Raw genomic sequence first — 24,159 nt, 5'->3', positions numbered from 1 at the left:
AGCTTCACCGAGAAACCGTTGTCATCCGCTGGGGGGAGCCACAAAGGTCTCAAATCTGCTACCCGCTGCCTTTAAACGCCCCGGAACGTTTTTTGGTGTTGTACCCACCCGGATGTCAATAACAACCAGTGTATGTACCAACTTGTAGCGCGCGCTGGATTATGGTTCACTGCTGCAGTGCAGCTAACCTTCCGTACGATGATGGTGATGTAGTTTATTTACACTCCGCCTCCTATTCCAGCAGCACAGAGTTGAGAGAGCAGCCCCATGATCATTCCCTCAGCTCATCCCTTACCACGTACTCCCTACCGTTTACTATGCTTTCCCCATCTCCCAATCTCAACCCTCTTGGCAAATTGCATACGGTACTGTACCCAGTGCCTGATCGTACTGGCAGCCAGTCGTCGCGACGGTGGAGATAAAAGTGGTGGTGGGCTTACGGAAAAACCAAGCGCTCCCTTCTTCTCCAAGCCCATCCCGTACAAGTCCCCCAAGGTTTCTATCTTTGGTGGGCCCGAGAGATCTACATTCTGCCAAGACTGGGCTTGCACCTAGAGTAAAGTACTAGCGCAGGGGCGTGTGTGTGGATGGTCCAGGGTGGATTGCATGAACCCTTGCTATGGAATCAAGATTCGAAATTCTTTATTTCCCGTGTTTTTCAAACGGCCAGCCAACCACAGGGCCTGTGCTCGGTGTATGTACGGGTACCTATGGGGGGGCAATATGTTTGCCTGGCCTAAGCTAACATGACCTCCCGGAATAGGTAGAACAATCTACGGCGGCGGGTGGGTCTGCCTCCGTAGCTAGGGTACGGTGTCTTCTACATGTAGACAGATGGACATTGAATTCTCCTTAAATACTGCCCATTCTATCCCATCACCCTCCCCCCTCCTTTCGTTTATCCCATTCACTCACGTTCACTCACTTCAAACAGCCCTATTGCTTTCGAGCCCACTATCGTTAATAACTTAATCTACAACTTACTTTACACTCTTTTGCTACTACTGCAATCTACATTCTAATTCCTTTAAAACAAACTACCACAAACATGAAGTACTCACTCAGCACCCTCCTCTTCGCCGCGGCCGCCGCCGTCGTCTCCGCCTCCCCGTTGCCAACTTCGAAAACGGCTTCAACATGGGCGCCCAAAACCCCGACGGGTCCTGCAAGACCACCGCCGACTGGACCAGGGACTTCCAGGTCGTCCAGGGCTGGTCCACCAGCACCGTCAAGTACAACACCTTCAAGTTGTACTCCACCAACGACTGCGACACCCTGAAGAACGCTGTCCCTGCCGCCCAGGCGGTTGGCGCAAAGATCTGGGCTGGTGTATGGGCCGTTGATGAGGCAAAGTTCAACGCCGAGAAGGGCGCGTTGGAGTATGCCATGCAGACATGGGGAACCGACTGGTTGGCTGGTGTCAATGTTGGCTCCGAGTCACTTTACAGGATGGAGATTGACCCCGTCAAGCTTGCTATCCAGATCTGGGACGTCAAGGGGATGGTCAATGAGGCGTACAAGGCTGGTGTCCTGGTTGGATGTGCGGACACCTGGACCTCATGGGTCAACGGCACCAACGCCATCGTCATTGAGGCTTCTGATGTAAGAAACTCACTCTCCCCACGCATTTGAAACAATAACACTAACATAACCGCAGATCATCATGATGAACGGCTTCCCCTACTGGCAGGGATCCACCATCGAGCAGGCCAAGGACATCTTCTACCAGTCCATTGCCGCCACCAAGGCTGTTATCAACGGTAAGCCGTTCATGATCGGCGAGACCGGCTGGCCCACTGGTGGTGACAACTTCGGCTCTGCCGTCCCCACCGTTGACAACCTCCAGTCATACTGGAAGTCCGCTACGTGTGCTCTCCAGGCCGATAACATCCCGTACTTCTTCTTCAGCACCTTCGATGAGCCCAACCGCTCTGCCGGTGTTGAGCAGCACTTTGGTGTCGCCAACAGCGACAAGTCTTTGAAGATCTCTTTGGCTTGCTAAATATCTTCGACTTGTGTTGTGAAACGAGGTGTGGAATAATGGCCTGAAATGGGTTTTGAGGTGTCTTTTTTTTTTCTTTACTAAAGTGGTCTAATGGGGAATTATGCATTGCGTGGTTATTATACACATGTTGGTTTTCTTTTAATTTTTTTTACTGTTATAGATGTAGCAGTTTGTATATCCTGAAGCAGTGGGGAGAGAGGGGAGGAGTGCCAGTAGTAGAGCTAGACGGGGCGGGCAAGTTGTGGTGGGCCCGCACATCTAGATAGGCAGAAGTATGCATCATCTCTCTAGAAGAATTGAAAATACCTTTCGTGCCTACCTAAAAACTCGTTCATTCATCAGTCCATTACATTTCTCGTATCGCGTGGTTTGCATACTATGGTTAAAAGGTTAAAACGGCCCCTGACTGTAAACAAACCCAACCCCACTACGCTAGCGAGTAAACATGAAACGGCCCCTGCCAAGCAATCTCGGTACCTGCAGCCACCCTCCCTACCGTGATGCGATGTGATGTGATCCGTCATCGTGAAACCGCATCTGTTGCTCCTGAAAGCCTCAAAGAAGAAATTAACACGGTGTTTGGGATTCTTTCTTCCGGAGGCCGAAAAATTGAACCTCACCCTCAATTCCGACGTGGAACACAAAATGGCCTTTAGGGCGTTGGGTTGGGGCGGGGAGGGGGGGGGGGGGGGCGGGGAGAGGGGTGCTTGGAAAAGTCTTGGACTGGGAGAAACGCGCGTTCGAGAGACAACGTGGGCTGCTGGGCGCGCTAGTTATATGTAGTCGCCGGTAGGTGGGGTCTGCGTACCGGGTGGCGGCGGCGGCGGCGCGCGCGTGTGTGGGGTGTAGTGGGGTGGGGATTGGGTGCTTACTGTACTGCGCTGTACTAGTGCGTATCCCGGTACCACGATGTTGTGGGTTGGCGGACTTGTGCTGGTGAGGGCTGGAAGATACAGTATCAGAAATGGGGGGGTAAATCTGATACCGCATCAGTACGGTATTGTGAGAATGTGCCGCTTTATTTCCGTATTTTAACGAAGTACACGGTAGTGTTACGGCAGCGGTAGTCGTTTTATCCATGTTTCTGTCACTGCAGATGCCGCAGCTGTGCCATTGAGATTGAGACCTCAGATTCTCTGCTTGCCTCCGGTCAATGCTGCGCGCTCCCGTAAGCTGACATAAAAGTCAATCGAGCGGATCCATAGCTTTTAACCACACCATCTACACGTGCTAGCTCTCAATACCCTTCTTCATAGACTTTCATCGATATGTTCCTTCGTAGTATTGGAACCACCCATCCTGCTACCTCTAGGTCTTGATTGATGCATGTTCCTACACAGGATCCTCTAGCTAATCCAAGTCCAGGACGAATGGCTGGTAGAGTTAAAGAATTAAACTAGCTTCAATAACCTCACCTAATCTTACACTCCCAGCTCAGCATGTCGTACCAAGTCCGTGTGTTTGCCCCTCAAGATGATTTGTTCTACAGACTCTAGTATACTTTTACCAGAGGGGTGTTGATGTGTGAGTTGTCTATGTAATGGATCTAAGTCAAGTATTAACGGGGCTTAGCACTGGGTATGTCTAGGCTCGGCATACATTCATAAAATATCACTCGCCGAGCCCTCACTCACTCACTCCCACTCGCTACTCACTCCCACCCACTCTCAACATCACCACCATCATCATTGCAATCACCATCACCACCGCAAAACACACGGCCTAAGCACCATACTCACACACATCTAATTATACTAACTCATGTAACCAACGCCATGCAATCAATCCGTCTCCAGTTCCGCCACATGTAATGTCTCGATCGAATCCTTAGCTATATATCCAAATCCCTCAACACCAAGCAAGCAAAAGACTTACCCACCCCCACCAGAAAGCAAAAAAAAAAAAAAAAAACACCAAGAAAGAAGGCAAAAAAGAAAAAGAAAAGGGTTTAGAAAGAAAGAAAGGAAGGAAGCAAGCTAGATCTCAACACTATCCGGATCCCTATTCATAAATACCCCACAAATCCTCCTACTAATCGACTGCCCCACCGTCTTATCCGTTGTCCTCCCACCCCTTGTCGTCGAGATCTGCATCAACCCCCCCATCCATCCATTAGCTCTTCTCTTCTCTTCTCTTCCCACATCCCCAATTCCCCTCCCCCCCCCCCCCCCCCGCTTAGAATCTTCAAGCCACAACTAATACAGCAGATATATATATAAAAAAGAACACATACCGGCAAATCCGCCAACATCTCCTCCCCATACCCCGCAAACGCCTCCACGAGCGCCCGCACATCCGGATACACGCGCACCACCGCCTCCGCCACGCTCGGCGTCACACGATGAATCTCCTCCAGCATGCGGCGGAACGTATCTGCCTTGCCAATACCGACGCGGAGCTGGCCCGCGTCTGTGCAGAAGCCCGCCGCGCCGATTGCGCTCCGCGAGTTCCTAGCAGGGGGCAAAAAACAGACATCGTCAGCCACCCTCATCATCAAACCGATACAAGAGGGAGGGGGAGGGGGGGAACTTACTTGTAAGGAATAGTCGAGATATCGGTCGTAAACTTACTGATCCACTCCGCCGACTCGACGCCCGAGGCCGTGTGGTGCACAAGACACCCATGGACGATCTGGAGCTCCAGCAGTGCGTCCTGCAGCACGTCTTCATCAAGAATCTCCGCGTCGGCCGGTATACTCGCGCCCTCGCCCAGCGCCGCGCGAACCCTGTTCTGGTACTCTCTATTCCTATTGTTCCGATTCCCGCGGACAAATGCCTCCACCCCCTCCAGCAGATACAACACCTTCACATCCTGCATCCCCGGCGAGAAGCCACTCGCCAGCTGGACATGCTCCGCCAGCCTAGCTTCTTCCGCACCCTCTGCCAGCTGCCAGAACTCCTGCGCGGTGAGATAGACGAGCACATGGCGCTCATCGGTGACCTTCATGGCCGGCAAGGGCACAAACAGCGCGCGCCTCTCATCCCACTCCGTCGTCACCTTCCTCCGCCACTTTGCCACCCGCCACTCCCGCTGCGTGCCCTCAGGCAGCGTCGGATACCAGGTGGTATTCACCTCGCACCCCAACCCCACCAGGAAGCGCGCCAGCGACTGGCCCGTCGCAGAGTCCTTGAGGTGCTGCGACATGTCCACAATCATCTCCTGCACCGAGTCCTTCCGCGACATGCGTAGCTTATTCGCCAGCGCCAGCTCTTGCTCCTGCTTCTTCTCGAGCTCCTTGGCCTCGCGCTCCCGATTCTTCTGCGCCTTTGCTGCGTCGCGCTCGGCGGCTTTGGCTTCTCGTTCCTGCTGGCGCTGCAGCTTGACGGCTTCTTTGGCGGCTTCCTTCTCGGCGGCGCGCTGGGCCTTCTCGGCGTCGGTGAGGCGGGTGCTTTTCTTTGCCGCCGCCGCCGCCGCCGCCTCTTCCTCCACCGCCACCTCTGGAGGCTTCGTCTTCCGCTTCCCGGGGGCAGCCTTCGTCTTTACGCTCTTCACCGGCGCCTTCTTCTTCTTACCCGCGCTGCCGCTAGCACTCACAACCAGCTCCCCGTCATCATCATCCGAGTTCCGCGAGCTTCATCCCCAAACTCCTGCAACAGCGAGCGCGTAGCAGTACTCAACACCGGCTCTTGATCTTTTGTCGGCGAAGAATAAGAAGATTGTCTATCCCTCCGGGCTCTCCGCGGGATCGAGTCTGTGTTGGGCACAGAGACCGCACTGCGCGGTGCTGCTGCTGGTCCGCCAGAGTCGGGGGAGGAGTCGGAGTCGATGGATATGACATCGAGTTTCTGCCGCTTGCCCGCCACGGGCGTCTTGAAAACCGGCGGCGGCGGCGGCGGGGCCGCAGCAGGAGACGGATCGACCCGGAAATTAGCATGCGTCACAACCCGCGGTTTCGGTTTCGGTTTCGGTCGTTCTGGCGACGATGACGGTAGCGGGGCCGCCGCAGCAAGAGTAGCAGGAGATGATGGGTCGACCCGATAACTAGCATGCGTCACAACCCGTGGTTTCGGCCGTTCCGGCGACAATAAAGGCGGCGACGGAGACTCAGAACCCTGATATCTAAATAGCGGGGATGCGCTAAACACCGGCTGCGGAGGAGGAGGCGACGGCGGGGGTGCCGCCGGTACATGGTGTCTCACCGGCGGCGCTGTTGCAGGGCCGCCCCACGTATCGACATGATGGCGGGAAGCCGGCATCGCGGGCGGAGGAGGAGGTCGGGCTCGTACGGGGGTCGTCCATGCATCACTACTACTCGCCGGGGGGGCGGCTGCACTGCTGCTTTCCGCAGCCCGGTGGTGCGGTGCCGGCCTCTCCGCTGGTTCAAAGGGGGCCGAAAGCAGCGGGAGAGGCGGGGGTGCTCTTGGTTCGCCCGCGGGGCGCCGGGTGCGTGTCCACCTCGAGCTGGAGGCGGCGGCGGCGGCGGGCTGTTCTGCAGCAGGGCCTCGCTGCCATGTTTCTGGTGACGGCTGCATCTGTGTCGCCCGCTGTGGCTGGGGGAGGGGCGGCGGGGGTGCCGGGGGTGCCGGGGGTGATTCGTCCTCTTCCTCCGAATCGCAGAGATCAATAACCTGCATCGGCACATTCCTAGCAGGCGGGGGGAAGACAGGGGGAGCAGTCTCAGTCTCAAGTCACTACAGGTAGGTGACCCATGGACAGAACAGAATAGAACAAAACAGGTACGTACTTCTTCTCAGGGCTTCTACTCTCCGTTTCCCGTTCTCTCTCACTCTCTCTCCACGGCCAGTTGTGCACCACCGGCGGCGGTAGCAGCGGTGCTGACGGCCGAGGATCCAGCATCTGCACCGCATTCCCGTCCGCATTCCCACTCATGCCCATACCACCCGCACCCCCAGCCCGCTGGTTCACCGCCGCCCATCCAACCCCCTCCCCGTTCCCGTCCCTGTTCCCACCCCGACACCCACTCCCAGCTCCCTCGGTGTCCCTTTCAAAAACTGTCCCATCAGCACTCACTCCCCCAAACACCCCAAACACAGACACAGACAGACATACCTCGCCCTCCATGATCCTCACAATGGTCCTCTGCGGGTCGCGCGTGTACTCGAGGTCCGTCCTGATCTCGTTGAGCGGGCGCCCGGTTACGTCATGCACGAGCTTGACCATGGCCTCTAGCTGTGCGCGGCCTGGCGCGCCCGGGGCTCGCGGGGCTGCTGGCGGCATGGGGGTGGTGGGTGCGTGGGTGGATAAGCCTTTTTGGCAGATGGTGTGTGTGTGTGTGGGAAAGTGCTGTTCTGTGTGTGGTGTGTGGCCGGTTGCGGGCTGGGATGTGGAATTTGGCAGGCAGGCAGGCAGGGGAGAAGGTCACAGGCGCACGCGTTGGGTTGGGTCTCTGTTCGTGTGGTGCTTAGTCAGGGGAAAGTATCACAGTGGGAAGCTGCGCTGCCTCACACTGACGGAACTCTAGAACACACAGTGGTCAAACTCTACTCCTTTGTCCGCGCTGTATGACCAAGTGATCAGGTAGGTACAAGTGTGTGTCATTGAGTCGTTATGAAGTATGTAGCTTTTTCTTTGATCTAGGCTATACATTGTATGTATGTAAATAGGTATACAACTAAAACATTCCCTCGCTCCAGTTCGCCCATAAATGCCCATCCCATCCCATCCCATCGTAACCATAAATAACTGGGTGTTCTCCCGAAACCGATACTAAATTACATGTACACACCAACGTAATAATTGGTGTCTACTGTACAAGATGCGCGCTCGACGCCTGCCTCTGTCGCCGTGGATAAAACAGCTTCTTGATCACTACCATAGTAGAAACACAACCTCATTAGCTACACACTCACCTCACATACAATAGTTAGAAAGTAAGAAAGATAACACTCACAAGTCAGCGACGGCGTATACACCTCATCCTGCGCCGGATTCCTCCCCGCCCCGTCTCAACCCTTCGTATCGGCAGTCCCTGGCGGGACCCAAAATCCGCCAACTCCAACCCCCCAATGCTCGCCAACGTCCTATCAAGCCTGTTATGCAGCAGGTAGAAATCGTAGTAGCACGTACCCCCGTGGCCCCCGCCGCGCAGCGAGTCGGCGCCTACGGAGCGCGGCTTGATGCTCCGCAGGTTCTCGTGCACGTCCTTGACGCTCATGAGCAGGTACTTTTTGTGGTCGGGGTAGATGCCCAGGCGGACCTGGCACTCCCGTATCAGCGTGCCCAGGATCATGAGGTCGCAGTCCTCCAGTGGGGATGCGGCGCTGCAGAGCGGCTTGCCGTCGCCGCCGGCGAGGAACTTTTTGAGCACCGTGAGCACTTCTTCGATCATTGCCGTGATTGCTGTTCGGCGGATGTCGAGGATGATTTCTACCAGCCAGTACCCCGTTAGAATAGCTCTCCCGAAACCGGCCAGAAGAAATATAACCGGATATTTGTAGGCCCTACTCACCCATGACTGGATTCGGGATCGCCAATCCGTCCAGGTTCCATCCCTCTTTGCTCAGAAACTTGCCCCCCTCCGTCTGGTAGTAGCCCTCGAGGATAAGCTTCTTCGAGATAAACGTAAACACATCCCCGAGCCCAAACGTCCAACTGATAAACAACCACAGCCCATGTCCGCTATTCCTAAACGCCCTGCGCCGCCACCCATCCGCCCACCCGTCCACCCACACACTGAACGCCGATGTACAATCATACTTGTCGCAGATGATGGCCATGTTCCAGATGGTGCGCTTCTCCTTGATGAACGTCGGCAGCTTCGAGTTCTGCAGGTGCAGCGCAAACAGCACGATCGCCATCGCCTCCGGATCGTCGTCCTCCAGTGGCAGCACATACGGTTCCGCATCCGCCATACCACCGCCAGCAGTGGTGTGAGTGCGTAGCTCGCACGCCTCCCGGAACGAAGAGTTCGGGCCAAGCATGGCTCGGAATACCGGTGACGCTAGGCATAAGACTTGGGATGAGACGCGGAAGCGGGCTTGCCCGCGCTTGAAGGTGAGCTCGAGGATCAGGTCACCGTGCGGAGAAATTTCGACGGCTGCGACCCGCTCGGGACGGGTGCTAGGATTGGTTTCTTCATCTGTGTAGGATAGATAGAATAGATAGCTGGCGTTAGGCCAAGCCCGACGACATCACGGCCATGATTGCGGCCGGCGGGAGAGGGGCAGCAAGGAGGAGGAGGAGACATACCACCATACGGATCGACATCTACGAGAGTGCTCTCAAAGTCAATTTCACTGAGGTAGCCGCCCTGGTTTGGGCTTAAAAGCCCCGGTTCCGCTGGTGTTCCTACTGTAATAAATGTCAGTGCTTGCTTGTCTCCCAAGCTCCGAGAGCTCCCTGCAATGCAATGCGGACGGGCCACACGAACCTTCCGTAGCTGATCTATTCGAAGCGAATATCGATTGGTACCTAAACCTCAACGTGGTCAGCTATATATCTATGGATAGATAGAGACGCAATATGCACGCACCTTACGTTCACACTCGACAAGTCCAATTCCATGGCCATCTTGCTTGGTGTTTTGTTGTGATCTGCGCTGGAGACCGGGCAGCATGTCAGGCAAGGAGGAGGCCTTGGCAAAGGGGCTGGTTACTGACCCTGTCGTATTTGAGTGTGTGGTGAGTTTGACGATCATGGATAATCACTCGGGCGCTGGTTGCGTCACAACCCCGCCAAAGGGTTTAATTCCGGACTGCAAGCTATTAACTGTATAGAGATATAAATAACTTTGGCGGATTAACTGAACGTTGTGCAAAACTAGTAACCGCCTCTTGATCCCGGGAGGACTTTATCGTCTTGAGGAATTCCTGACTGTAGCAGTATGATGAATCCGAGTGTGTTGAGCGAACTACTTAGTTGAAGGATTCAGGCACCAAGAACTCTGCGATATTTCTAGCCCATTACCCCATTGGACGACCTACTAAAGCCTAATAAATTCCCAATTAGGCTTAGTGAGTAGTGCAATATCCAATAAAACGGCCCGTCCATTAGTATTAGGGCCGGACAAAGGCAAGGGTGTGTGGTTGGATTACTCTGGAGCTCGAGCTTGCTGTTGCAACGATCGATATAACCATCTGTTTTCAAAGTTCTGGGCCAAAATTAGATGGTAGATAGGAAGCTGCCGTTGATATTTCCGCTAGGTAGTGACAGGAAGAGTCCGGACACTACAGTAGTCCAGGTGACATTTGCTAGTTGTTGCTTGCTTATCTGCATAGCCATTTTTCAGAGTCAGAAATCTGCATCATCTGAAATCAAAACCAAGGGATAGAGCTTCACATACCTGTGTATAACTACTCGATACCAGGCGCTGCAGGACGATTCCATGGTGCACCCATGGGAAGTACTGGGAGGAGATGGAGGGGCGGGAGCAAAAATCCTAGATGTTCTTGCTCTCGTGGGCTTGAGCCCCCTATATACTGAACATATATCCCCCAACTCTAGCCTCCAACGTATCCCATATGTCGGGCTACGCATACGTACGTACATGTATGTATGTGCTAATTCTAAGCGCACTAGACGACTGACCTGCGCTACAACACGTCCATGTAGTTATCACGCCGCCAGTTTTCGCGCCAACTATATAAGTGCTATTCAGGGCTATAGATGAGCTCCGATTCAAGGATTTTGGGGTAGAAAGATAGTGCGGCGAGTACATAGGCGAATATAGCTATCAGCATAGGAATTATTGACCGCTCCATGGGTGTTTTGTGGCCTTTTCCCCCACCATGCGTTCGTCTTTCCTCATCTCTTTAGTTCATACTGTTAAAGTGCACGCTACATGTAGTTGGTCACCGGAGAGCTCTCCCTAATGTCTAGTAGGCTCGATGGTTTATATCGTTCAAAAATTGGTGAGACTCGTGGGGGACTAAATAATATACATAATATGTAGTCTATATTAGTATGTTGTTTTGAAGCCTCACCAAGTATCACTCGTTGGCGATGGGTTAGGATAATCATCTGCGACAACAGATTAGGTTCGCCAGGCCTAGGCCTTGGTGACGGTCAGAAAACCAACTATAACTTATACTGCCGCGGATCTATTCATTATTCTCATAATTTGTCCTGATTCTTTGGGGGATGTGGAGGACCATTAGGACCTACAAAAGCCCCATGACTAGCTGCGAGAAAATAAAATTTGTATGTACCCAGAACCCCATAACTACCATTGCATACCATCTTAACTATATGAATCTAGACTGTAAGGCAGCAATCCACCCAAAAGCCCCTGCATCAACACTGCACAAAAAACCTCTTACATAGAAGGAAGAAGACAGTTGGAAAAAAGAAGAAAAAACGCAACAAAATCGCAGCAAGACTCCCAACGTTGACCCTCTTGTCCCCCGGCCCCAAACAACCCAGACCCAGACCAACTAACAGCCTACAAGAAAGAAAACCGTCCACAACCCAGACACCGAAAGATATAATGCATGATGCGTCGCTTCGTAAGAAACCAGCACGCTCTTCTCAACCAGGTCCATAGTATGGTCCTTTTGTTGGAGTTTTGCGCATATATAAAGTTCCATCTCGTTAAAAAAAAGTATAACTTGAAGGTTTACAGGAAATATTCGCTTCGCCCCCCCTCCCAGCTGGGATTATCCTTTGATCATCCGGCACTGCTTGAAATATGGTGAAACTCGGTGAGAGGTCTTTCTCGAGTTTCATGATACTTGCCACATTTCCGCAGCGGTAACAATAGTTTGGTGCCGACCAAACAGTTACTACATCTTTATTTTTAAAGTGATACTGCGGTACAAATAAGTTACTATAATCGCAAATTCCTAGACTGGGGGGGGGGGGGGGGAAGAAATGGGGGTCTTACTTTGTATCCTTCATTTACCAGCTGATGAGCGCGCGCTATTAGTGATAAACCGTTTACATGGTTGAACTAGTAGCAAGAAGTAAGCATATTGTCGAACAATTTTAGAATGAGGACCATATACCTCTGTTGCTACTTTATCACCAAATAGCCACCCGGCCCCTCGAGGCGATACAGCCCATGTTTCTACATCTGTTCGCGCATCTCATCAGCTATCAATCCTCTAGAATTGAATATCCGGGGGTTTATCTAGCTTTCTAGATAGAATGAACGTACCTTCTGGATCACTCCAAACCAAATCACAAAATGCTCCTTCGTGTGGAATTTCCTGCGCCCTTGCAACAACTCTTATCTGGTCCAATGTCCTGATCTCAGGGCTGAGCCCCCCATGTACACACAGTACACTGCCGTCTATGATTGCTGCAAGCGCCAAGAAATCAAAAACTTGACAACATGATTTCCATACACTAGCGTTACCGTATTTCGTTTGGCATTCCTCGTAGAAACCGTAAACTTGGGTAATCTGACGAGATTCGTGGTTTCCGCGTACAAGAGTTATCCGATCGGGATATCTGTAAATTTATCAGGTTAGCAGATGTCATTATACAAGTTTCCCGCGCATAATCAGTGCGACCATGGTGCGTTGCGGAGAAACTATGGGTGGCATTCCGAGAGACTGACTTTGCTTTCAAACACATCAATAACGTAAATGTTTCCAGCGAGAAATACCCTCGATCAACGAAATCACCCAGAAAAACGTAGTTGACCTTGTCCGGCAAGCCTCCACCCACATTGAATAGCTCCATGAGATCATAAAACTGGCCATGGATATCACCGCATACCGTGACGGGTGTTGATACGGGCTGAATGTTCGACTCTATTGGCGCACCCCCGAAAAACGGATTCATTTAGTTTATTCACTCTACATACATGGTTCATAGATAAGGCAGTGGGGATACGAGAAGCGGATCTGAGATACGAACCCTCCATCAAGCACTCCTTGACAAGCTCACATAACTTTTTCATATCCCCTTCCGTCAGATATTTACATTTTTTTGCTTGTTCCAACCATTGATCGGGACCCCCGCTAGTGGCTGCAGCTGGGCCCCCACCCTTCTCGCCGGCCGGATTCATATTGTTGCTAGTAAGGACTGTAGATGTGCGGTGATTGGGTCGGGATAGTGGGGTTCTGCTACCACCTGTAGGCTGAGATGACGGAGAAGTAGATGTTGGAGATGGGGGGTTTGGTACGTGTGTGAGGGGGAGGAAAACCGGGATGAGCTGACTGAACGGTATGGTTGCGAGATTTGGAGGTGGAGGGGTCTAGTAGAAGGATTACCGATAGGTGCGAGATGAGCTGGCCTTTGGGGTTAGACGGTCAGAAATAGTCTGGATAAAGACAGATAGAGCTGAACGGAAGGGGGGGGAGGGGGGGGAGGGGGGGCGTTATTGGACAGACTAGAGCGACGGGTTGTAAATGGCCTAGGTGGTATAATTACCAATGTCACGACTTTAGCTGGTGAGGCAGTAAGGCAGTGCTTTGAGGTCGGACGCTTGAATAATCACCTCTGCTTGCCTGTTGTCGATTAGGCAAACGATAAACGCAGGTGCCTGGCCGAAATCAAAAACGTCACAAACTGTGGGGCTCTCTCACCCGCCACCACAACTATCCCACTTCAGCTCTCTCGTGCGTAAACCAGTGTATTATTACGTAAGCATTGGTTTGGTGGCCTCGCCTGTTCTCACCCAAGACCTTCCATTTAACTCGTCATCCATCCACGTCTGTAGCTGATCAAAACAAGCACTTATTTACCTATTTAGCTATGTCGACAACAGCTCCAACCATTCTAGAAAAACCTAAATCACGGTCGAGGACCGGTGGGGGTAGCAAAGGCGGTGGTGGTACGGGTGGTGGTGGTGGTGGTGGTGGTGGAAATCAAGCTACTGTCCGCTTGAGGATCGTCGTCCGTCATCTTCCAAGTTTGCTTAGAGAGGAGGAATTTAAAGAAGCTCTAGCAGAATACATTAATGAAGAAACTACGGAGTGGTTTAGTTGGATACAGGGCAAAATTCCGTCAGAGTTAGTTCTCCCGGTCTTCTCCACATCAAGGCCGAACAGCATCACTGATAATATAAAATATGCAGTCGTAACAAACTACCTACCTTCTCACGCTGCTATATCAAATTTAAAACACCTGCACAAATAACTGCTCTCAACGATGCTCTCCGTAACCATGGCCAATTTGTGGATTCTAAAGGCAACGCCACAAACCCACAGATGGAATATGCACCTTTTCAAAAATTCCCGAAAAAAGGCATCCGTGTAGATGCTAGGGCTGGAACTATTGATAGTGATCCAGATTTTATCACCTTTATCGCATCTCTTAATGGATCATCTGCTGTTCCTACAGCAGGTGATGGCGCTCAAGCTGATGGAACAACCACTGACGGTGCAGCGGCTGCTGGTGGGCGTGCAGTCGTCCAAGATGATCCTTTATCTGCCCCTTTGCCAACTCCGGAGAAAGAAGGGAAGCCCAAAACAACACCTCTTGTCGAGTTCATCAAGCAACAAAAGGCTGCGGCAGCCTCTGATAAGGCTTCAACAGGAGGGAGATCTAAGTCTGATAAATCAAAAGATAATAAAGACGGGAAAGAAGGTTCGATGAGGCGGTCAGAGAAACGGCGACTTGAGAAGAGCAGAGGAAAAGGAAGGGAAAAGGACGATAACGATAAGGAAGATAAAGCCACCAAGCAGGCAGCTAGGACTGTTGATATGGAGACAGCAACTCTCCTAAGGCGCGAGGGATCAGGCGTCGGGACGCCCAGACGTGAAGGGTCGGGCGCTGGAAGTATACTTCGAAATATGTCTAGCTCGGGATCAGGATCGAAATTAGAAAAAAGTCCAGCTGCCGATACAGAGAAGCCAAAAAGGGAAAGACGCCGGGAACGCGGAAACGCAAGCAGTGTTGCAGCTATTCTTCAGCGCGATCTCGGGCTTGCTGGTCCTCGTCGTTCTCGTGTTAGTAAGACTGCTCTTGAGACTGCTGCTTCTGTTGTTGAAAGCACCAATTCGACCCCCGCTCCTGCTACCGTTCAATCTGACGCGCCACCGGCAATTAATGCGACCCTCTCTTCAAACAATCCACAATCCCAGCAAGAAACAGCGGCTAAAACACCTCGTTCCCGTGGCGGTTCCCGTCGGGACCGGCGCAATCGTCTAGAGCGTGAAGAAAGTGCGAACACCACTGCATCTGGTTCGTCACCTCAGTCAAATACAACTCCTGTGGCTATCCTTAAGAAGCAGGTCTCCTTAAATACTGGCTCTCCCCCAGTTTCTACATCAACAATGCCAACGCTACTTAAACGCGAAAGCTCTGTTTCTGGTTCTTCTGCGGCTGCATCAAGTGGTCCAGCAGTTACACCAGCTAGTCCGGGTAAAATACAGAGTCCTACAACACCGACAGCACCAAAAGCTGGTGGTGGCGGAGGGAGACGTCATGGAAGAGGTGAAGGAAGAGGTTTCAACGCTACTGGAGGAGGAGGAGGAGGTGGTGGTGGTGGTGGAGGCGGCGGAGGTGGAGGAAGACGTGGATCTCAGCATCCGACTTCAATAGAAACTCAGGCAGGGATTCCTACTGCTCCTGCTGCTGATACAAATGGGCCTGGTGGTGGTGGTGGTGGTGGTGGTAGTGGTGGCGGTAGACAGGGTAGGGGACGGAGGGGTAGTAATAGTGGAGGCGGCGATGGAGGAGGCGGAAGAGGTGGGTTTAGGGGTGGAAGGGGTAGGGGTGGTGGTGGGAAAGGAAGAGGAGGGGCTGTTAATACGGGTGCGGCCGCCAACACCAGCGGTGGTGCTGGAGGAGATTAAGGGCAAATCAGCAGGTAGATTTATCCTCGGTAGACGTCAGAGACAGTATGTCGAGGCATGCCTGGTAATTAGTAGTTATAGCATTCTAGTAGTTCTTTCATCCAGAAGATACTGGCGGAAAATGAGACTCGTATCAAAAAAGCCTTTAACTACATGTAGTTTAGTAACATAAATATGATGAGCTTTGCTTGAATCTATTAGAGGAATGTAGTTTGACATTGTGGGTATATTCCCAACAAAAATGCTGAATCATAAAATATCACTCGTCGACATCTGCCGACTAAGCTCAACGGCCCACATGTAACTGAGAGCATTATTATATCTCTTTATAATAGGCGTTAACCCTTATCGACTCTGAAAACTTCAATAAGACAATTCATGGTAAAACATAGAAAGAGAATTACATGTAGTTACGTATTAATTATTTGGCCGAGGACCCGGTGCCAGGGTGAGCGGTGGCAAAAATTTGGAGCGTAAGGGCGCTGTAATATAAGGGACAACTTGATACTACCGTTAGTATAGTCCCAAGGGACAACGGCCACATAAAAAAAAAGGGTATGAATTCGCTACGTTATTCCTCTTAATGCGCTAGTAATGCTGCAAGAATACGGCATTACTACGGTATTCTTTTGTAATGCCGGCGCGGTTTGATTCCGTATTATTTACTAAATCCCGTAGTCATAGTATACAGTATACTAGTACGTACTGGTTTCACCCCGTTTTTTTCGTACTGTATATATATGTCGTTGGAATAGGTGGTCACCACACACGTTGTTGTGATAAATTAGCTAGTATAAACGAGGAGATATTTATTTTATTATTTCACTCTCAAACCTTCCAAATACAAATTATCCAGATGTACATGTACCTACATGTATATTTATGAATTATGTCGCCAATATTGGTTGTCGACGTTACCCTGTCTCCTGATCAGCAACTACAAAGCCATTGTATTATCCTGAACAACTGGTACACCCCTGTCACCGACCCCACGGTTGTCTCTGGCCTTTGCCCTCCTCTTTCGCCCTCAACCCTCTCTCACAATATTTTACACACAGGGCTTCGGGCTCAATCAGAGGGCAAGCAGCCAGCACAAAAAAAATCCCGAATCCAAAAGCTATGTCTTCGACGTCACAGCAGAACTCCCTCCCACCGCCTGCTGAGGAGCAAGAACAAATACAGGATCCCCAGCAGCTCACAACGACAACTGGTATGCGATTACTCTGTCATTTAGCTCACATTAATCGTGTTGATCCTTCCCTTCTATTCATTTCTTTTTCGCCCAAATTCCTTGAAGTCCAATTTGTTTCTCCACACCCAACCACCCCGCCCTCAACACCCTTGTCCATATCTATTCTCGACATCCGGTAGCCTCTTGATCAAATAATTAACCTAACCCTTCGTTTCTTTAGAGCTTGAGTCGGTTGATCCATCCTTATCCTCAATCGCTGCATTTAATGCTTCTTTTAATGCCCCGAATACCTGGGAAAAACGCCCGGATGGGCACAATGATGCTAATGGGCCTTCGACATTTGAGCCCTCATACGACCCACCCCCGGCAAAACGCCAACGCCTCGAAACACAACATATTGACGGAGTCGTACCCGTTGTGAACACTCATGAAATGCAGGATGAAGTAGCCGAGGCGCATATTCAAAACATCGGAGACGTTGTTGCCGTTTTTGCAGATAAGACTGGCCAGCCTGGTTCAGAAAGTCAGTACGAAAACCAACATCATGAGCATGATGGTAGTCAGAACGGCTCGCTTGAAGACGACGGCCTTGAACACGAATTTGATTTGGATGAGTCTGACCATGAGAATGAGCACCTCAATCATATTAACGTTTGGAACCTGAGTTACGGTGATCCGAGCTGCATGTTATGGGACGCGAACCAAAACCTGAGAATACAGAGCTTACCCATCCTAGACAACTTGGTATGTTAGGACCTACCCTACTGATCATTTCCCTTCGGACTTTGGACAACGTGCTGATTATCAGTACTAGTCCTCACAAATCCTGACAACACTGGGCAAAGGGCCATATCAGGAAACACTTAGCATCGTGACTCAGCCTGAATCCGACCAAGGTCAGGCCTATTTCACGATGAAGTCACTTTTCGATCAGACAAAAAAGCTTTACACTCCCGAGGCATTTCTTAGTGCGGACGATTTAAAGCTCGATCTTCCTGAACAACGCACTACTGTGCGCAAAGTTAATCTTGCGACGTTCGTTTCATCTGTCTTCGGTTCGCAGGAAGTTGGATTCTTTCATTTGAATGAACATTTCCTAGATACTTTTGTCCCCGATGGAGGTCGCCTTCTAAAGTCACAAGGTGCTTTATATCTCGATTTGAAGACACAAGCATATATCTCAGCTATGTCCACAAATGAGCGGGCTAAAGACGAAATATTGACGGACTTATTTCCTGACGATATGAAAGAGATCCTGCTTCATAGGCGGCCCGGAGCAAAGGCTTTGACCCCTAGCGAAGCTGATTTTGTTGCTCGGCTGATTCAAAGAAAAGGACATCTTATGCATATTTCTGATGATGTTAACCTCAGCGAGAAATATGTCTGGCAAGACTTTTTAAAAGAGGTCAGCTGGTATGTCAGCAAAAATTACGAAGTGATAGTATCTGCGCCGGTAAGATTTGAATTCTCACCCCCATTATATATACTTCTAACTCTATGCTAGATGAGAAGAGCACGTAAAAGAAAGTCGTCGGGTACACAACGTACTCCACCCCCACCGATGTCCCACCAAACCCCTCCCCCTCCCCCTATTCATCAACAAATGATGAATCAACCAAATGCACACGTTGAGAATCTTGATGTTCCAAATGTTTCTACCCTGGCAACTCATAACTCGCTCCAAACTGCTCCTCAGCCGCCTCTCAACCCTGAAGCGGTAACTCCCGCACAGGTTAACCTCGAGGCCGAGCTCTTTGGTTCGAACACCTCGATTGCCATGTCGCTTGGTGCCCCTCCTGCTCAGGCTCCAATCCCGCAACAGTCGGCACCCACCCAAGTTCTCTACGAACGTGCTCGCCTTGCCGCTACTGCCAAGGCTTCCCCCAGCTCCCGTCGTGCAGGCCTTCCGTCCCAACGTCGCCCGTGGTCAACTGATGAAGAGAATGCACTCATGGCCGGCCTTGATCGTGTAAAAGGCCCTCACTGGAGCCAAATTCTTGCAATGTTTGGTCCTGGTGGAACAGTTAATGAGATGCTCAAAGACCGGAATCAAGTTCAACTTAAAGATAAGGCGCGCAATCTTAAACTCTTTTTCCTTAAGAGTGGCATCGAGGTTCCTTACTACCTCCAGTTTGTAACAGGAGAATTAAAGACTCGTGCACCAGGCCAGGCTGCCAAAAACGCTGCCAAAAAAGGGGACGAGAGGAGTTCGAGTGAGGATATCGCCCATGCCAATGCTATCACAGCACATAGCAACATACGAGGCATGGACACGCCAGATATGCAGACAATGGATGGCCAAGAACTTGGCGTGAGCATGATGGATGGCACAAGCCAATCACCACAGAACCACTCGCCAACTGATGTTGCACCGACTGCAGATATGGGGATGGGCTTGGAGGTCCCAGGCTTTGAGGATAGAGCGACTAATTAGACTTTGACGAGGACATAATACTAATCACGGCGGAGACGCTGTATAACAAAGGGACGATGCGTTTTATGCTAGAAAATATAGCGTATACGTATTTAACTAGTATCCTTATACTAGGAGAGCAATGTTTAAGAGTTGGAGACAATAACAGGTGGCTGTAAACCGGAGTTGTTTTGGGTCTTTCCTTCTTTCTTTCTTTCTTTTTATTTCGTTTTGAAGAGCTCTTTACGCTCGGATCTCCTATGGGGGAATGCAATGTGCGGTGAAATCACTAACTTTTAAGTATGGCTTCTACCTCGGTTTGCTTTACACGCGCGCGGGGAAAGAAAAAAGTCTTTTATGCCCTTTGTAAGAGTGTAGTCAAGTTTAATATGCACCCCCGAACACCTTCTCTCCCAGAGGTTTGGGATAGTATGTATCGACGGCAGTTGTATACTACGAGTTATTTTGGGTCTTTCTTTTTTCTCCTTGGTGGGTATTTGGTTCGGGTAACTCCTGGGTGGTCTATATAGTTTTATATTTCTTTTCTCTCTCTTTTTTTTTTTGAAGTAGTTGGGTGTTTCCCTGTTCTTTTTGCTGTTAATTAAATGCTACTATAGCAGACTCGTCTCTATGCCTCGATACCTGAGAGCCATACGCACATGACATTTCACATTCTATCTTCCTGAAATTGCAAAGAGAAAGCTCATTATAATCACATGTAGTAATACTGCCGGAATGTTGAGTTGGGTACGTTACGTATACTGCGGTCCCCCGAAATTCAAGGTACGTGGGAATCGAACATCCACCACCTGGGCCACAAGACATAAGGTTAGGTGTATACACCGGTGACGAGGTTAACCTATCTCTACTCTGGGCCGCTATTATCTGGTCATGGCCTGTCTACTTTTACCCGTATATTTAGTTATCATGATCAAGAATTAGGAGAATGTTGCCTCAGCTCCCGGATCACCGCAGAAGGTTATAAATATATCTAGAAATATCCAGTCGTTTATCTTAGATCAATGAGAACAAGTGTCGCCAATAAACGCAAGATTATTCCCAGAGTCGCAGGTAACTACGATAGACTTTGATCGTGAGATAATTTTTGTAGGATCTGATCTCGTGAGCATGAGTGCAAAAAAAAAAAAAAAAAAACCTAGCCAATAACAAAAAGAAACCTCGTAGAACCACTAGGGAGTGATTTCACACCGAGCTAGTCCTCCTTACCTGGCTGGCCCTTAGCACTGGCCCCAGTACTATTTTGCTATTTTTGAAGGCCTCGGGCTCACAAAGTTTTGAACGTCCCGAATTCAGGTGCCTAGAGTTGGTTTATCTACAGGCCGGTAGCTTGGTACTGGGAGGTACATACATAGTCTACTGATTTTTATATTTTAAGGTTTACAATCAAGGCTTTGTACTAGTTATATATACACATATGTATGTACATACCTTCTCCATTTGCCATAAGGTTTGGAGTAGGTTATCTCGGGACTCCTTCCTGGAATCATGGAGTACAGTAATATGCTCCCACCTTTTCTAGTCGGATTTCATGGATACAGGCCCGTATGATGCACTGGAATTAGCAGGAGAAGGACTTTGGTAAAACACAGTACAGAAACCCCTTTTAGGGGTTCTCCCGTCTTCTACGTATACAGGTGATACTGTTACTATATCTACCCTGCGAGCAACGTTCGAAAGAAAAAGGAAGATTCCTCGAGAGAAGATAGAAATATGTATCAGGCCGACTTACAAGATTTTATCTTGTTTGGACTCGGCCTTCGACCAGTGTGCGCTCTGTGTTGTCTTTGTTGTCAAGCAGGATCATGTATGGTCACTCGGACGAAATTGGCAATGGTACGAACTTTGTGACCTAGCGTGTGTATTATTATTATCAAATTGCTCAACAACTCAATTTAAAGCCGAAAACAAGCTAATGATGCTCTATCTACCTGCCCCCCAAAATCTAAAAAGGTCCACGAAATGCAAGACCTAAGCCTACGCGGATGCAACCCGAAAGAATAAGCAATATCTATACATAAAAAGAAATGTTCATCTAAACTACCACTCCCCTCTTCTTCCACATTCTCCAGGCATACACCCAGCCTGCCATAGCCACCAGAGTTCCCACCGCCATTATTCCAAATGTCTTGGCGTAGCACCTGTGATCAAAACATCTCCCATCATCACCAGCATGCTCATCATACACAGTTGCATATATCACACCATAGGCTGTTGCTCCCAACGCAGGGGTCATGCACACCATTCCCCAATTTGTGCCAAAATTCTCAGTTCCCCATACTACACTCACCACTGTTGGTGCTAATGTAAATGTCGCACCATAGCCAGCACCAATTGAGGAAGAGACAATCCAGAACTGCGATGGGTGCAGCTGAATGTAACCTGATGCCAGAAGAAGGTGTGCCATGAGGAGGAGGGTGCCAGAAAATAGAAGAAACACCATCCGGGAGCAACGGGGGCGAGAACTGTGCACGGCATGACAGGCTGGGGGAGCAAGGTAATCGGATACAACACCTGCAATTATTCGGGCCGCAGTGGAAGATATGGCTATAAGTGATACGTGGGTTGCCGGATCGATTTGGGTACTGGTGGTTGCGGGAGGAGTGAGTGAGAGGACGAGGGAGCCCATATTGTTTATGAAGGCTTCGCCAGGGCCGGTGACGAGGAAGACTCCAGTAGCGAAGAGCCACATAGTTTTATCGAGGAGGAAGCTTCGGGTGGCATTATTGATCCAGCGCTTATCGTCAATGATGCTATCGACGCTATCACAACTGATGCTGGTGCCGTAACTCGTCTCCTCCTCTCGTAATAGTCGTCCTTCTTCCTCGTCCTCCTCCTCATCATCGTAATTATCTTCATATACCTCTCCACTAACAACTTCTTCGGGGAAAACTTGAAGGAGCACACCTCCGACTAGCCCAACAAAGATTAAGTATACAGAGTAGGCCACAAATACGGAATTCACCATCACTGCCCCACTCGCATCCACAAAAACTCGGGAAACAAGTTGACTCTGCCACAATCCGCTCAAGCCGAAACTTGCAATTGGGAAGCTTAATGCCAGACCCCTACTACTTGTAAAGTTCTTCGCACAGGTTGTGACAGCAGAGAAGTACATGGCACTGGTACCCATCCCTACCAGAGCAAATGCAATAACCATATACTGGTAGGTAAAATCGCTCGAGAAAGCGAGTGATGCCAAAGCGTATCCGGAACCGAAGAAAGCTGCGGAAAGGATACTGAGCCGGTCAGGTCCCAGTTGGTCGCATATGTAACCGAATATTGGGACTCTGGGGTATGTTAATCATGGGTCAAAAAAATAGATCAAGAATGTGGCGTTTTGTTATCATACGGAAGATATAGTCCTAGCTCTCCAGCGATAGAAATCGCATTCACCTGCATCTGGCTATATCCTAATTTCTGCTGAAATGCCGGAGCCCATAGTGAGAATAGGACTATACTCCCAGCAGATAAGCTATGGTAAGTAGATATGTGTTAACGTATGATCTTTCTCATGATACCTCCTCGTCCTCCTACGTCTTGTCGCTTTTTAGGCCCATATTTTGAGGTAGACAAACCAGTTAAAGATGGCAGAGCCAAAAGCTATCCATCTTCTCCATTTCTGGAAAGAATGTGTTATCGAAGTTGTAGTCATTTGATAAGGCAACCAGATCTGCAGAGGTTTGGTTACAACGGAGGAAAGGAAAGAGTCCTTGTATCAAGTGTAAGGAAATCTTTCTTTTCAACCGAAAGTATGGAGGAGTGAAGGAAAAAAGGAGGCAGTGAACATATCTATATAGCATGACTGGCGCAGTCACGATTTCGCCATTTTTCATCACGAGGCACCCGGGGCCGTAAGCTTAAGACTTATCTGGCTGGGATCCTGCTATTGGCTTAGCGCGAAAAAGTTGCACATGCGACGGTAGTTCGGTAGAGTGGAGTAGGAAGTTGATGTGCCTTGCATACTTACCTACGCCGGGATACTTGCTCTCTTAAGAGAGATCTTGTGATGAGGAGTTTACAGAATATCAAATAACCAAGAATTAAACCCGACCCCCCGCCTAGGTCAACATAGAACAAATACACACTTTTCTTAATTCGCTATCAATTAGTGAGCTATCCAGGGAGTCTCCTTCTTTCTTTTTTCTTCCCCGCGACCGTTGGTCGGATTCGGCATTAAAGAAAGACATGACGTGCGCCTCCTAATCCTATCTCACTCACCCTCTCGGCTGCGGTTTCACCTTCAAGACTTAAGTGAAATTATTAGTTCACGATACTACTAGCTATGTACCCAATTACTACTATCAGATGTTGCGAAGTATCAAGGTCCAGAACCAGAAATTGGTATATGTAGGCCGCCGTGTCTGGAATTCCGGGACCAATAAGGCTTTGTGACTTGAAACACCATGAATCACCAATGACCTTTATCTTCTCGTTCAAATAACGTGGCAAAGTATAACTCAAGTCGTAAGACATGGGGGTAGGTCGGGAGATTTTATGATTATAAATAGGTACATATAGACCCAGTATAGTTAACTGGCATTATCCTCTACAGGATTTCCATACCACGGAGCATATTTGGAGGTACAAGTATGAGCTTTACCTCATCCATAAGCATAAATCTAAGATAATTGGTTGGAGGTTCTCTACAGAGTAACGACGTTTAGGTAGCAGACATATCCTGTTACTGGGGTAATAATACGTATGCATGCAAGGACTCTTAAATTTACTACATGTAGTTGTCTAGAATAAAGGACAGTTCCGCTGATATATGATTGGCTTGCAAGAGTACTTATACCACATACATACATACATGTATTGTAAAGCACTTGATGGATCAAAGTCTAGACCTCCTAACCATCCTATTTATTGATTAATATGCGAC

At 49.8% G+C, this 24,159-nt stretch overlaps 7 protein-coding genes across 7 annotated transcripts; 3 read left to right on the top strand and 4 right to left on the bottom strand.

Moving 5' to 3' along the window:
- Positions 1 to 619: 619 nt before the first annotated feature.
- LAJ45_01313 (uncharacterized protein) lies at positions 620 to 2,002 on the top strand (the record flags this gene model as incomplete). Its single annotated transcript, XM_046110908.1, has 4 exons — positions 620 to 694; positions 764 to 808; positions 1,066 to 1,602; positions 1,658 to 2,002. 4 exons carry the CDS (start codon positions 620 to 622, stop codon positions 2,000 to 2,002), a joined length of 1,002 nt encoding a protein of 333 aa, XP_045976086.1.
- A 1,979-nt stretch (positions 2,003 to 3,981) lies between these two features.
- Positions 3,982 to 7,183, bottom strand: LAJ45_01312 (uncharacterized protein; the record flags this gene model as incomplete). The annotated part of the gene is made up of 7 exons (XM_046110907.1): positions 3,982 to 4,092; positions 4,239 to 4,455; positions 4,539 to 5,528; positions 5,591 to 6,589; positions 6,690 to 6,862; positions 6,928 to 6,957; positions 7,016 to 7,183. The coding sequence occupies 7 exons, from the start codon at positions 7,181 to 7,183 to the stop codon at positions 3,982 to 3,984; spliced, it is 2,688 nt and encodes an 895-aa protein (XP_045976085.1).
- Positions 7,184 to 7,709: 526 nt separating this feature from the next.
- On the bottom strand, positions 7,710 to 9,475 carry LAJ45_01311 (uncharacterized protein; the record flags this gene model as incomplete). The annotated part of the gene is made up of 7 exons (XM_046110906.1): positions 7,710 to 7,774; positions 7,857 to 7,910; positions 8,033 to 8,332; positions 8,415 to 9,044; positions 9,155 to 9,256; positions 9,336 to 9,376; positions 9,438 to 9,475. 7 exons carry the CDS (start codon positions 9,473 to 9,475, stop codon positions 7,710 to 7,712), a joined length of 1,230 nt encoding a protein of 409 aa, XP_045976084.1.
- A 2,019-nt stretch (positions 9,476 to 11,494) lies between these two features.
- LAJ45_01310 (uncharacterized protein) lies at positions 11,495 to 13,559 on the bottom strand (the record flags this gene model as incomplete). Its single annotated transcript, XM_046110905.1, has 9 exons — positions 11,495 to 11,710; positions 11,787 to 11,852; positions 11,908 to 11,975; positions 12,060 to 12,355; positions 12,513 to 12,660; positions 12,767 to 13,068; positions 13,123 to 13,145; positions 13,283 to 13,336; positions 13,530 to 13,559. The coding sequence occupies 9 exons, from the start codon at positions 13,557 to 13,559 to the stop codon at positions 11,495 to 11,497; spliced, it is 1,203 nt and encodes a 400-aa protein (XP_045976083.1).
- Positions 13,560 to 13,606: 47 nt separating this feature from the next.
- LAJ45_01309 (uncharacterized protein) lies at positions 13,607 to 15,651 on the top strand (the record flags this gene model as incomplete). The annotated part of the gene is made up of 2 exons (XM_046110904.1): positions 13,607 to 13,863; positions 13,929 to 15,651. 2 exons carry the CDS (start codon positions 13,607 to 13,609, stop codon positions 15,649 to 15,651), a joined length of 1,980 nt encoding a protein of 659 aa, XP_045976082.1.
- A 1,119-nt stretch (positions 15,652 to 16,770) lies between these two features.
- LAJ45_01308 (uncharacterized protein) lies at positions 16,771 to 19,277 on the top strand (the record flags this gene model as incomplete). Its single annotated transcript, XM_046110903.1, has 4 exons — positions 16,771 to 16,861; positions 17,064 to 17,587; positions 17,658 to 18,296; positions 18,348 to 19,277. 4 exons carry the CDS (start codon positions 16,771 to 16,773, stop codon positions 19,275 to 19,277), a joined length of 2,184 nt encoding a protein of 727 aa, XP_045976081.1.
- A 2,032-nt stretch (positions 19,278 to 21,309) lies between these two features.
- LAJ45_01307 (uncharacterized protein) lies at positions 21,310 to 22,676 on the bottom strand (the record flags this gene model as incomplete). The annotated part of the gene is made up of 2 exons (XM_046110902.1): positions 21,310 to 22,564; positions 22,627 to 22,676. The coding sequence occupies 2 exons, from the start codon at positions 22,674 to 22,676 to the stop codon at positions 21,310 to 21,312; spliced, it is 1,305 nt and encodes a 434-aa protein (XP_045976080.1).
- Between the last annotated feature and the right edge of the window lie 1,483 nt (positions 22,677 to 24,159).

Source organism: Morchella importuna, assembly GCF_003444635.1.
Source record: "Morchella importuna strain M04M26 chromosome Unknown Morimp01GS002, whole genome shotgun sequence".
NCBI classification, from domain to species: Eukaryota; Fungi; Ascomycota; class Pezizomycetes; order Pezizales; family Morchellaceae; genus Morchella; species Morchella importuna.
Note: the sequence above shows the minus strand (reverse complement) of the source record. Positions and strands in the feature narration are given on the sequence as shown.